The sequence below is a fragment of the Clytia hemisphaerica genome, unplaced genomic scaffold, assembly GCF_902728285.1.
Source record: "Clytia hemisphaerica strain Z4C2 unplaced genomic scaffold, Clytia hemisphaerica genome assembly, whole genome shotgun sequence".
In the NCBI taxonomy this organism is placed as follows: domain Eukaryota; kingdom Metazoa; phylum Cnidaria; class Hydrozoa; order Leptothecata; family Clytiidae; genus Clytia; species Clytia hemisphaerica.
The window spans coordinates 1,002,585-1,014,917 of NW_027103918.1; the positions used below are offsets into that span (position 1 = coordinate 1,002,585).

Sequence of the window (12,333 nt, forward strand, 5' to 3'; positions counted from 1 at the left end):
ACAAAGGGACTCCAATATAGTACTATAGGTGGGTACAGATCAGCAATTTCAGCTTTTCATGAAAATTGTGATGGGTCTTCGATAGGGGAACATCCTCTTGTCAAAAGGCTGATGGTTGGTATTTTCAACAAGAGACCACCTCAACCTCGTTATGGATTCACTTGGGACGTTGAAACGGTCCTTAGGTACATAAATGGTCTAGATTCTTCTACAATAGACATTAAGTTACTGTCATTAAAACTAACAGTACTGTTGGCCTTAACCGGGGCATCCAGGGCTTCGAACTTAACCTTCTTCTGATACAAAAGTTTCTATCTAAGTATTCTTCAGTTTACATCTCTTTGAACTAGATGGTGTAACTAAAAACAAAAGCCTGGGGATTATAGGGATAAAACAATTTCATCCCCCATGGTAAAACGCTCCACTGGAGCTTTGAGACGTTCATAGAGATAGAGATTCCGGCCTCCGTGTTTTAAAAATATGCTGATTTAAAAAGGGAGCTTGAACACAATCTAGTTAAGTAAGAAACCAAGTAAGAGAATTTTCACCATGTAATTTTCAAAGAACGTAACGAAAACGACAGTGGAAACGAGGAAACGGAAAGCACATAATACGTCTCTAAGCGATCTTCCATCTCGAAATGTTCCAAGACACGTAGTTGGGCTGGTGACTCCACCTGTAAAAAAAAGTATAAAAAAGGTTCAGGACGTGTTACATCTAAGGGAGTGCTTGTATCTGGGGATTCCCACTCCACTTTTTCGATTATGTCTTTGTTCAATCATGTAGTCTTCATTAGCAACCTTATATCATTTAGATTTCAAGACGCTATGGGGTCTAGTCAAACGCTACGTAAACGTTGAAGTGATTTCTTTGTGTCGCGTACAAGATGGAAAAGAGGCCTTTAGGAAAGACTATCTGAGAGTTCATTATTTTCCCGCACTAAGATAAAGCTTAGTGTCAAAGCAAAAGTTTATCAAGCATTTATTCTACCCATCTTATTATATGGTGTTGAGTGTTGCGGGAGCTTGACGGAAAAGCTTCTTTATAAATTGAGAGCATTTCACCATCGGCGTGTAAGAAGTATTTGTCGTGTTACTTTACTCGATCGTAAACGTACATCTGATCTTCTCGATAAACTTTCTCTGGAATCGATAAACACCTACATTTGTCGTCAACAGCTCAGATGGGCTGGACATGTAATGCGCATGCCTTGGAATCGCCTTCCACGGAAAATGTTGTCGTGCTGGGTCCGTTCTAAACGTCCTCGTGGTGCTCCGAGGTACACATATGGTCGATCTCTATATAAATGTTTGAAAAAAATCTGGCATTGATACTAATGTTTGGCATGATTTGGCTTTGAATAAATATGGAGAAATTTGATTCACTCTGTGAGTTAATCCAACTTTTTCACCTTCTACCATCCAACAAGGTTCACGGAACAAGCAATTGAGCGGATAGTTAAATGAAATCAAAAAGACTGCGGTAGAATTATCTCAAAAGAGGCCCACACCTTAAAATTAATATGATGCGACTGAAATTTGTAGATAGCTTCCTTAGAGGTCTCAAAACTACCAGAAAAACAGTTGATTCAAAGAGTTTAGGACACAGATTTATAATCTTACTAAGTTCTCGATTGGAAAGAAAAATGAACCCCTTCTCTATCTTATTAACCCAATGTTGAAATATAAAGAAATGTTAGTGTTCTGTCCAAAGCTTACCTTGTCAGACCATTTTTCCAATTTACAAAATCGTCGGTAGAGATAATAACTGAACGTTATAAAAAATACTTGCCAATAAGAGGAAGTACGAGGGGACGAGGGGATGAATCTCAAGCAATGTCAATCAAGCTCAAGGAAGTTTTAGAGGAAATTTCGTGTACCGTGAAAAGCACAGGCCGAAATCATATATCGACACTGTGCCGACCAATCCAGATTCTATTCAGCGCGCAATCAACGCAAAGAAAAGTAACCATGACGACCATCCAAGAGCTTGGATGAGGTTCAGAGTTGATACTTTTGTTCCCGTCGTTGAAAGCACAACTCACCAAAGTCATCAAACCTTTTTAAAAAGAGTCATTGATAGAGAATCATAACAAAAAGTCTGTCTATTATTTCGATTCAATTAAAATAGCATTTCGATAATTAATAGTTTAGTAATTACTGTTATACATTTGGGAATCGTGTAAAAGATTTCTTTCGAAAGAAACTCATTTCAATTACACTTGGAGGTTTCTGGGGAATTCGTAAATAGTAAACTGCATACTGATACAGTCTGCTAGACATTAATATGGTAATATTTACTCTTCATCTTTGATTCTTTCTACAGTGATTAGATTGACACATGTGCGATAAAATTTCTATTATTGGTCTTCAGAGGTTAATATATTATTTGAAAACTTAACATCTGATACTCAGGGTAAATTTCGTGATTTTGTGATGCTTGGCTTGAAATTTTACTCTTGACTTGGAAATGTAAAAGACACGTTTATTATATGTTGAAGTAAAGGGTGTATGGCTAGTTGGGCTACCTTTAGCAAAAGTGGGTTCGCTGTATATTCTGGATAAACTAATCCGTATGCTACTTTCTCTTCTTCTTCAGCAAATGTCCCTATAGCGAATAGAGTACAGTGAGGTCTATGTAACTCGAATTCGAAACTCTCCTTTAGAACAATGTTCCTGGTCCTATGTAAAACTTTTTGCCACCGCAGGAAGCCTAAAGCTTCCGAGGATGGCATTCATAGCTTCACGCATAAGGAAGTTGGGCAAACATCTCATAATTTTGCGCGCGTTTTTCAGTATTTTAGTTCCGGTTAAATGGTGTACCGGTAACATTCTTAGCTTGACTGTATTTCTATTGTTTTATCATCATTAAAAACACTTTTCCGGATTTTTCTTTATCTGATTACCCATTTTCAAAGTTCTATATATCTTTTTTTATTACCTCAGGGAGTCGAATTAAGGGAAATTCCTTTTTTGTTGGGAAATTCCCTATTTAAACCACAAGTAGTTATTAACCGCTCTGAGCAACAAAAATTAGAAATTTTTATCCTTTCAAAAACTTTTCGTTGACTATTGCAGTTCACAATTACTATCCCAACAAGCCAACTATTCCACAAAAATGGCAGTTTAGTACAGTAGCGTTTAGTATGATATAAACAAACTATAATATACCATTATTTTGGTAATAAAAGAGATGAAAAAAACAGATAAATAACTTTACCTTATCTCTATAAGAAGATATCTATGAGATGGACACAAATTGCTAATATTTGTAGACTAAATTTTGCTTCAGATGAAATGCCATTCGAGCAGAAGTAACGGCTATCAGTAACATTTCTTTCCAAATTCAACAATTTATTTGATCGTTCTTCTGCGGTGGCGCTTTAATGAAAATTATGGCTAGTATAAAAAAGTATCTATAACCCTAATCTTTCATAGTTTGAACAAATTTAAATTCCAGTGCGTGTTCTAGGTTATGAGCCCACTTTTTGCTTTATTTTGCATAAATGCTTACGTAATTCAAGTACTAGTGGAACAACTCAGTTCAGGGTTAGAAAGAATCATATGAAATGTGTAAATGGTCAATAAGATGGAATTTCACCAACCCTTTTTGACCCTAAAAATTATTTATTTGATTTTTTTAATGTTTTGAATACACTGTGAAGTTAAATCATTGTAAACTTCAATGTCATCTTTGTCATAGGAAAACATTTCATATCTCAAGGGCAAAAGTTGAGGTTTTTTGGTCATGTTGTCGTGATACAGTAAAGTTTCTAACAGATTCATTTGATACCGTTCTCATATTTTCCGGCCTTGGGTCGAAGTTATACAAGTTGCCAGGGGGTTTCCGTTTATTTGAAGCATACTGTGTTTCGTGTAATTTCTCAGGCTTTTTTGCACGTTTCTTGCCTTTATCCCAAGTGCATGGCTCTGAGGTTGATGGCTTCAAAACAAGATTATTCTCTGATGAATAGTCACTCAATTTAAATAATAGGGCAGCAACGTGACAACATCTTCCTATTTCACTTGCTCTAGAATCACAACCAGTACGTTTCACATTACCACTGACATTACTGACGATAACAAAGACATTTAATGGCAATTCAGCCTTCATTGAATGGTGGACATGAGTACGTAGCATGTACTCTTGCTTGGGCTCATCAAAATTATCTTGGGTGTCAACAACGTTTTCACCTTTTAGAAGGTTGCGTCCTTTTCTGAAAGGTTTTGCAGTCACAGTATCACACGTCGAATATAAATCACCATCGCTGTCACTCGAATCTTGTATACCTGCCGCAGATGCGACAGATTCAACCAAAGAAAAGTAAACGTGTCCGTAATTGAAATTGTTTGGAATGTTTCTTGATGGAAAAACCTTCCATCCAGTGGTGGGTAACTCTTCACCAAAGGGCTTGAATTGAAAGGTTTAGAAGTTGATACATGTCTTCAGAGGGTAAAACACCAGAGGTATTTGTAGTAGCATCAGTAGTATGGGTAGTAAGTAGTAAGAGTAATTTATAGAGAAGCATTATTGGTGGTGGTTTCAGCAGCATCTGAAGAAGTAGCATTACCATTAGAAAATAAAGCATTTCCAGCAGAATTTTTAACAGTGGGAGTAGCAGAGAAAGAACTGCAATCAGCTTTGATCCCAGAAGTTTTCATGTTATACCATTTTCCTCCATCAATATTTGGGTTTACAGGAAGATTTGTCTTTAAACCCTCTCTTACTCTCTGAATTGAATCTTCCTTTTTTCCTGACTTCTTCAAAGAATGACATTCGAGCCATCTTTTGAGTTCTAACACAGTACATTTTCCAGGATCTTTCGTTAGTTTAGCCCCAGGAACATCAGTTTCATCTAAGATTGTATACTTTGATGCAGCCATTTTCTCTGAATTCGAATGATTTGTTTTGATTTTTGTCCGACTTCGCCCACAACGCATTGCGTTTTACCCGCAAAGCATTGCGCTAAATATTACTTCGCATAAATTATAACGTAGTCGAAACGGAGCGCTTTTTTCAGAAATCTTAATCAATTTGACGTAGGGCTTGATCAAATGTACAAAATAGAGTCAGACTGTTTGTAGGCCGTTAGTTACATTTGTGAGAGTTTGTGCTGGAATACCGTAGACCGTCAATTAAAAAGAAATCTTTTGAAACTTGATAGAATTTTCTTTTTGACTTTGTCTATTTCTTACTTTGATCAAATAAGAAATATATCAACAGTCAGACCATTTGTAAGCCGCTACATTTATGAGAGTTTGTACTGGAAGACCGTAGACCGTCAATTTTGAAGGTGATTGCTTTTGAAACTTGATAGAATCTTATTTTCTTTGAATTTTCAAACTTTTATTTTGATCAAATTCACTAAATCACAGTCAGACCGTTTGTAGGCCGTTAGATTTATAAGACTTTGTACTAGAAGACCGTAGACCGTCGATTTTGAAGGTAATCGCTTTTGAAACTTGATAGAATTTTCTTTTTGACTTTGTTTATTTCTCACTTTGATCAAATATGAAATTTATCAACAGTCAGACTGTCGAATAGACATTCAGACCGTTCGTAGGCCGTTACATTTATGAGAGTTTGTACTGGCAGACCGTAGACCGTCGATTTTGAAGGTGATCGCTTTTGAAACTTGATAGAATCTTGTTTTCTTGGAATTTTCAAACTTTTTTATTTTGATCAAATTCACTAAATCACAGTCAGACCGTCGAATAGACCGTCAGACCATTTGTAGGCCGTTAGATTTATGAGACTTTGTACTAGAAGACCGTAGACCGTCGATTTTGAAGGTGATCGCTTTTGAAACTTGATAAAATCTTATTTTCTTTGAATTTTCAAAATTTTTTATTTTGATCACAGTCAGACCGTCGAATAGACCGTCAGACCGTTAGATTTATGAGACTTTTGCAATGGAAGACCGTAGACCGTCGATTTTGAAGGTGATTGCTTTTGAAACTTGATAGAATCCTATTCTCTTGGAATTTTCAAACTATTTTTTAATTTTGATCATGCACTAAATCACAGTCAGACCATCGAATAGACCGTCAGACCGTTTGTAGGCCGTTACATTTATAAGAGTTTGTACTGGAAGACCGTAGGCCGTCGATGTACATTCTTTTGAATAGTTTCAAGAAAATTACGGAAAACAAAATTAGATTTTGAATATCTATAGTTTAATCAAGTAAAGACTTCTGATTGAAGATTCGGGCGTTTTTTAGTGGTCTGGATGGTTGGATTCCTTAGATTAATAATTTTTCTAATGCTGATTTTTGTTTTATCTATTAGCTCTTTCCGAGAATCACTCTTTACCCTGCAGCCCCTGGATGGATCAAGGATAATGCCATGAATTGCTTGACATATATCATGAACCTGGTATCAACAACCTTGAGATGATCGACAAGGACGACTTGTCTTACACATTGCCAGTCAATGTTAAATGCGAGTCAACTATTCTAAAAGAAAATCTCAACGAAAAGCAATTGGAAGGAATCCAAAAGTGTTTAATCGATCAAGACAAGTCTGTTGGATTGGCAGAATCACCCATTGATGGCTTGGAAATCTTCCACCTAAACGAATTTGACGTTGATGGTAAGTGATAATTTTTTGTTTAATTTCCTGGTCTTTAAATTCTCTGTGAAATCTTCATATGTTTTTAAAATGACTTTGCCAATAGGTTCCATGAAAGCCAGATGAATTTCAAAATCTTCTTTCCGCTATTCTCAGAACAATCAGAAACTTGTGGACAGTCTGGATCGGAACAGCTTGACGACGTAGATAAGAAATAAGAAATTTTTGTTATTTCAGTTTCATCAAAAGACGCCAATGGGTCATCGACATTGAAAACGCAAACTACAGTTAATGCAATACCTGCACTGGATGGTAAGTGAACTATTTTCTCTAATTTTGAAAACAAAGGTGCTCTGATTGACCCAATTTAAGACAACACATAACAACTTGTGGTCCCACAAATTGACAATAGTTTTTTCCTTTTTTTAGCGGGCGAAAGTCCTATCAGAGACAAAACCTTCATCAAGTCACCAAGACGTTTCAAGGTGGATTAATCAAGTCTTGATTATAAATAAACAACGTCCAAACTTCAATATATCTGGATTTTTGAAAAAGTATCCTTCGTCTATCAAAGATATACGTGGGAAAATTGGTGTGAGATACAGTTCATCTATTGTATAAGTCGTTTTCAAGATACACTGAATATTGATATGTTCTACTAACTCAAATCTGTCATCTATTCTTAAAAGTTTTGACATCCCAAATAAGACGGTCTGATGGTCTCCCCATAGAAACTCTTATAAATCTACCGGGCTACTCGCGGTCTACTGGTCTACAGTATGGTCTTCATTTTCAAAAGAGTATAAATCGAATTTGAGTTAGGACTTTGAAAACTTTGATGTTTTTTTACCTTCCCTTTGACTATAGAATCTCAAATTCGACGGTCTGATGGTCTTCCCATAGAAACTCTCATATATTCACCGGTCTACTCCTGGTCTACTGGTCTACAGAATGGTCTTCATTTTTAAAAGAGTATCAATTCAACTTAGGTTAAGAATTTGCAAATTTTGATGTTTTTCTACCTTCCCCTGGAATCTCAAATTCGACGGTCTGATGGTCTCCCTATAGAAACTCTCATAAATCCACCGGGCTACTCCTCGTCTACTGGTCTACAGAATGGTCTTCATTTTCAAAAGAGTATAAATCAAATTTGAATTAGGACTTTGAAAATGTTGATGTTTTTTTACCTTCCCTTTTACTATGGAATCTCAAATTCGACGGTCTGATGGTCTTCCCATAGCAACTCTCATATATTAAGCGGGCTACCTCTGGTCTACAGAATGGTCTTCGGTTTTTGAAACATTTTGGATTGGGCTTAAACAATCAAGAAACATTATTTTCATTTTGATTTTTTCTTTTTCTTTTTCCTTACTATGAAATCTTCCACCTCCACTGTCACAATAGTCCTTTTTGTTTTCTTTTCCAATATTTTTTCATCTTCTCCACTTTTTAGTTCTTCATCTGAAGATATCACAATTACGTCGGGCTCTGAAAATAAAACATGAAAGTTATGTTCTGTCCAAAATTTAACCTTTAAGACACAAAAAAGGACCAAATTGAAAACGAGCTGAGCTTGTAAGTGTTATGTTCAGAAATAAGAGTAAAAGCATGTGCTTTCATGACGCCATCTTGGAATATTCTAGCTCCTTCGATATACTATATACAATCCTATACGCGTACACTACTAAATATAATACCGTCCGCGTACATAACAAATAGACATAACATCTCTCCCCCACTACAAATAGCAAGTAGATAGAGGTCAAAAATAAAGTTAAAGCTTAAGCTAAACATTTCAATATCTCCCCTAATTGGAAAAAGTTCATAAATCATAAATCATAACAGCTTCAACAAATGTCAACACTTTGAAGTTCGTAAATTGTTCTGTAAAATATCAAAACACTTCAAGTTTTTCTTTTTAATGTTCATGTAAGTTCGTAATTAGATAACCACTTTGGAGCTTGTTTTACACGTTGTGGTCTTGGAATAAAAAGAGGTTCTGGGTCATTGTCCTCTTCATTGTATGGGATTGTTGCATCAGATGATGTTGAGTCGTTAACTGCAACATTCTCGTTTTCGTTGGGACTTTCTGCTGTCGGTTGAACATCAACTGTACCGGAAAAGTAGTCATCATCAGAGGAACTACAACTGTTACTAGTAGTTGTTTTGGATTTAAGATGAGTTTGCAATACTGGACGTTTGTATTGCTTCGATTGGTTGGCTGAGCGCATGATTTGCTTTGCGCCTTGCTGAATTATTAAACTGTTGCCTTTAACTTTAACAACGGTTCCTGGATTAGTGTTCCATTTAGGTGTGGTTTTATTTCTCTTGCTAGTAACATTCGTTGTGAGAACTTCATTCCCAACTTTAAATTCGTGCGGCTTTGCTTTGTGTTTGAGGTCATAGTGATGTCTGACAAGAATCTTTTTGTTTTGATCCCGTTGACAGACCAATTTGCTGGATGCGGACGGTTTCGATTTCTTGTTGTTTGGGGATTTTGTCGCGAATTACTCGTCCAAACATAAGCTCTGCTGGAGTTTTGCCGGGTTGTGGCATGTGGCGTGGTGCGGTAGGACAGGAGGAAGTTTATCAAGTGCTTGTCTCCAGTTCTGTCCTTCTGCGATTGATGCTTGAATCGTTTTCTTAAGGTTTCGGTTGAATCGTTCAACTTCCCCGTTGGCCATCGGATGATAGGGTGTGACTTTGCGATGCTTAACATTGAATTCCTTCAATAGTTTCTGAAATTCAGTGTGTTTCCGAAATTGAGGACCGTTGTCGGTAACAATACAATCCGGTGCACCATATCTACAAAACAATTTTCTTAATTTCGTAGCAATGGACTTTGACGAAACGTTGTGAAGTAATTCCACTTCTGGGTATTTTGAATAATAATCTACACAAACGAGAAGGTTTTCACCTGTTGGGAACGGTCCAACAAGATCACATCCGAGCAATAACCACGATTCATCTGGAATTTTGTTGTGTTGCCAGCGGAGTTGGTTTGGGTAGCGGTCCAACTACTTGGCATCCATGGCATGATTTGATAAATTCTTCAACATCAGGACCCATTCCTGGCCACCATGTCTTAACACGCAATCTTTGCTTGGTACGAACGATACCCTGGTGGCCCTCGTGAGCGATTTGAATGATGTGTTGCCTTAACGATTTTGGAATGAAGATTCTGTCATTGAACATGACAACGTTGTTGACAATGGAGAAACTGTGACGCATAGTGAAGTACTGGCATTTTGGTGACATTTTATCGTTAGTGATGAAATCTATGATACTCTTGATGTCTGGGTCCTTGTGTTGCTCGTGAGCAATGGTTTCAGCTGAAACAGATTGTGGTAAGGTATGTTCATACACATAATTAACAAAATCCTCTGTCACATTACGTTTAACAGTTTTATATGTTTATCATGATTAGACCGGGATAAATAATCAGCTCCATTGAATTTTCCCGGCTGATATACCATTTTGAAATTGTATGGCATGGCTTTGATAACAAGATTCTCAATGCGGGGTGTGATTGATTTCATTGGGGATGAGAAAATGGGTACCAGTGGTTTGTGATCAGTTTTAATAGTAAAATAAAGTCCGTAGAGGTATAATCGAAAACGTTCGAGGGCATAAGTAACTGCAAGACACTCACGTTCTAGTGGGCTATATCTTCTCTCCACTGGTGATAATGATCTACTTGCATAGCTGACTGGTCTCCATGTCCCATTCTTCTGTTTCTGCATGAGGACTGCACCAAGACCAACACAAGAAGCATCAGTTGATATTTCTGTCTCTGCATTCACATCAAAGTAAGCAAGTGTTTCACTGTCAAGTAAAAGTTCCTTCAAACTGTCGAATGTACTTTGATGAACGGAGGTCCATTCCCATGGAACGTCCTTTTTTAGTAGATTTCTCAGTGGCTCGGTGACGGTAGCAAAATTTGGGAGAAATTTGGAACAGTACGTAATCATCCCCAAGAAGCTTCGAAGTTCTTTTATGTTTGTTGGAGGTAGAAGGTTAACGATGGATCGAACTTTTTCTTTATTTGGTGATACACCAAATTGGGATAATTTGTGTCCCATGTAAAGCAGTTCTGTTTTTAGAAAGTTACACTTTTTTGGGTTAACTGTAAGATTTTTGGTGCGCAGTCTTTCGAATACTGCCTCTGTTCTTGAAATTAGCTCTTCTTCAGTTCTGCCGCCAATAATAATGTCATCTGAAATGTTTTTAACTCCTGGGAGACCAGTGAGTGCTAATTCAATTTCACGTTGGTAGATCTCCGCTGCAGATGACATTCCGAAAAGAAGGCGAGTGTACCGAAATATACCACGATAAGTAGCAAATGCTGTAAGTTCTCTGCTCGCTTTATCTAGTTCGATTTGATGATAACCTTCGTTTAGATCAAGTTTGGTGAACAGTTTACACCCGTTGAATTCGTGCAATAATTCATCAAGAGTTGGGATTTGATATGGTTCCCGTATGATAGCAGTGTTAGCAGCTCTCATGTCCACACACAAACGTATATTGCTAGAGTTCGGCTTTGGGACAGGTACGATTGGATTGACCCATGATGGTGGATCTGATACTGGTTCAATTACACCTAACTCGAGAAGACGGTCTAGTTCTGTGTCCACTTCCTTTCGCATTAATATTGGAAGCCATCGAGGTTTCTGTGCAACTGGTTGAATAGATGGGTCAGTCTTAATGTTCAATGAAACACCTTTTAATTTACCCAAGCCTTGAAATCGATCACTATATTCGGTAATAATGTCATTCATCTTTGAAGAGTTAGCAGTAATGTTATTAACTCTTTCTGTAGTGGTAGTTGTTACAACTGGATCAGGTCCGACACGAAGTAGGTTCAATTCAATTGACGAGTCATATCCAAGGATAGTAACAGATGGGTGAGGATTGATGATAAATCGGGCATTTATTTCAGAGTTCCCTGCCCTGATTTTTACATAACAACATTCTTCAAATGGAATTGGAGCATTAAACGATTTAGCTTGCCCCTTGTATGGAAGACGTTTGGGTTCAAAGTTCATTTTGGTTAGAGTTTCTTGACTGATAATATTTTAAATCGCTTCCACTATCAATCAACATTTCAACTGTAATGTTATTCATTTTGATTGGAAAGATACGATGACGTTTATTTGCGGAATGCGATGGGTTGTCAATTGCTAATACGAATTCATCATCAGAGGATGAATCTTCAACTGTGATGTAACGTATCGTTGGGTTATCTTGCTGGTTAGGGTTTTGTTTTGACTGACATACTGTTTTTAAGTGTCCCTTTTTGCCATAATTGAAACATGTCTTGTCTTTGGCGATTCTGCATTCAGATGCTAAGTGATCACTTCCACAACGATAACATGTTAGTTTTCTGGTAGTATGTGGTGTTTTCGATATTCTACTTTTAGGATAACGTGGTGGTCGATGGTCAGAAATTCTGTTGACGTTGTCTCCATCGCCATCATCGGATTCCTCCTCAACAGGTTTAGTATGTTGATGCGGTTTGTCAGTGTCATATTTGACGGATTGGTGATCAGCGGTTTCTAAGACAAGAGCAATTTCTAACAATTTGTCTAAAGATAGGTTATGTTCTTTCAATAATCGTTTTCTCAATTTCTTTGAGTTGCATCCACCGATTACTTGGTCGACGATTTCATCCTGCGTATCATGAAACTGACATGTTGAAGCAAGCTGTCGGAGCCTTGACACATATTGTCCAGTTGATTCAGTGTTATTCTGTGAACAAGACCG

At 37.2% G+C, this 12,333-nt stretch overlaps 2 protein-coding genes across 2 annotated transcripts; both read right to left on the minus strand.

The window, feature by feature from the left end:
* Nucleotides 1-3,711: 3,711 nt before the first annotated feature.
* Nucleotides 3,712-4,883, minus strand: LOC136809674 (uncharacterized). The gene is made up of 2 exons (XM_067066218.1): nt 4,571-4,883; nt 3,712-4,397 (listed from the first exon to the last, which is right to left on the minus strand). Exons 1-2 carry the CDS (start codon nt 4,881-4,883, stop codon nt 3,712-3,714), a joined length of 999 nt encoding a protein of 332 aa, XP_066922319.1.
* A 3,612-nt stretch (nt 4,884-8,495) lies between these two features.
* LOC136809675 (uncharacterized) lies at nt 8,496-9,538 on the minus strand. The gene is made up of 3 exons (XM_067066219.1): nt 9,474-9,538; nt 9,082-9,375; nt 8,496-8,901 (listed from the first exon to the last, which is right to left on the minus strand). The coding sequence occupies exons 1-3, from the start codon at nt 9,536-9,538 to the stop codon at nt 8,496-8,498; spliced, it is 765 nt and encodes a 254-aa protein (XP_066922320.1).
* Nucleotides 9,539-12,333: the final 2,795 nt, after the last annotated feature.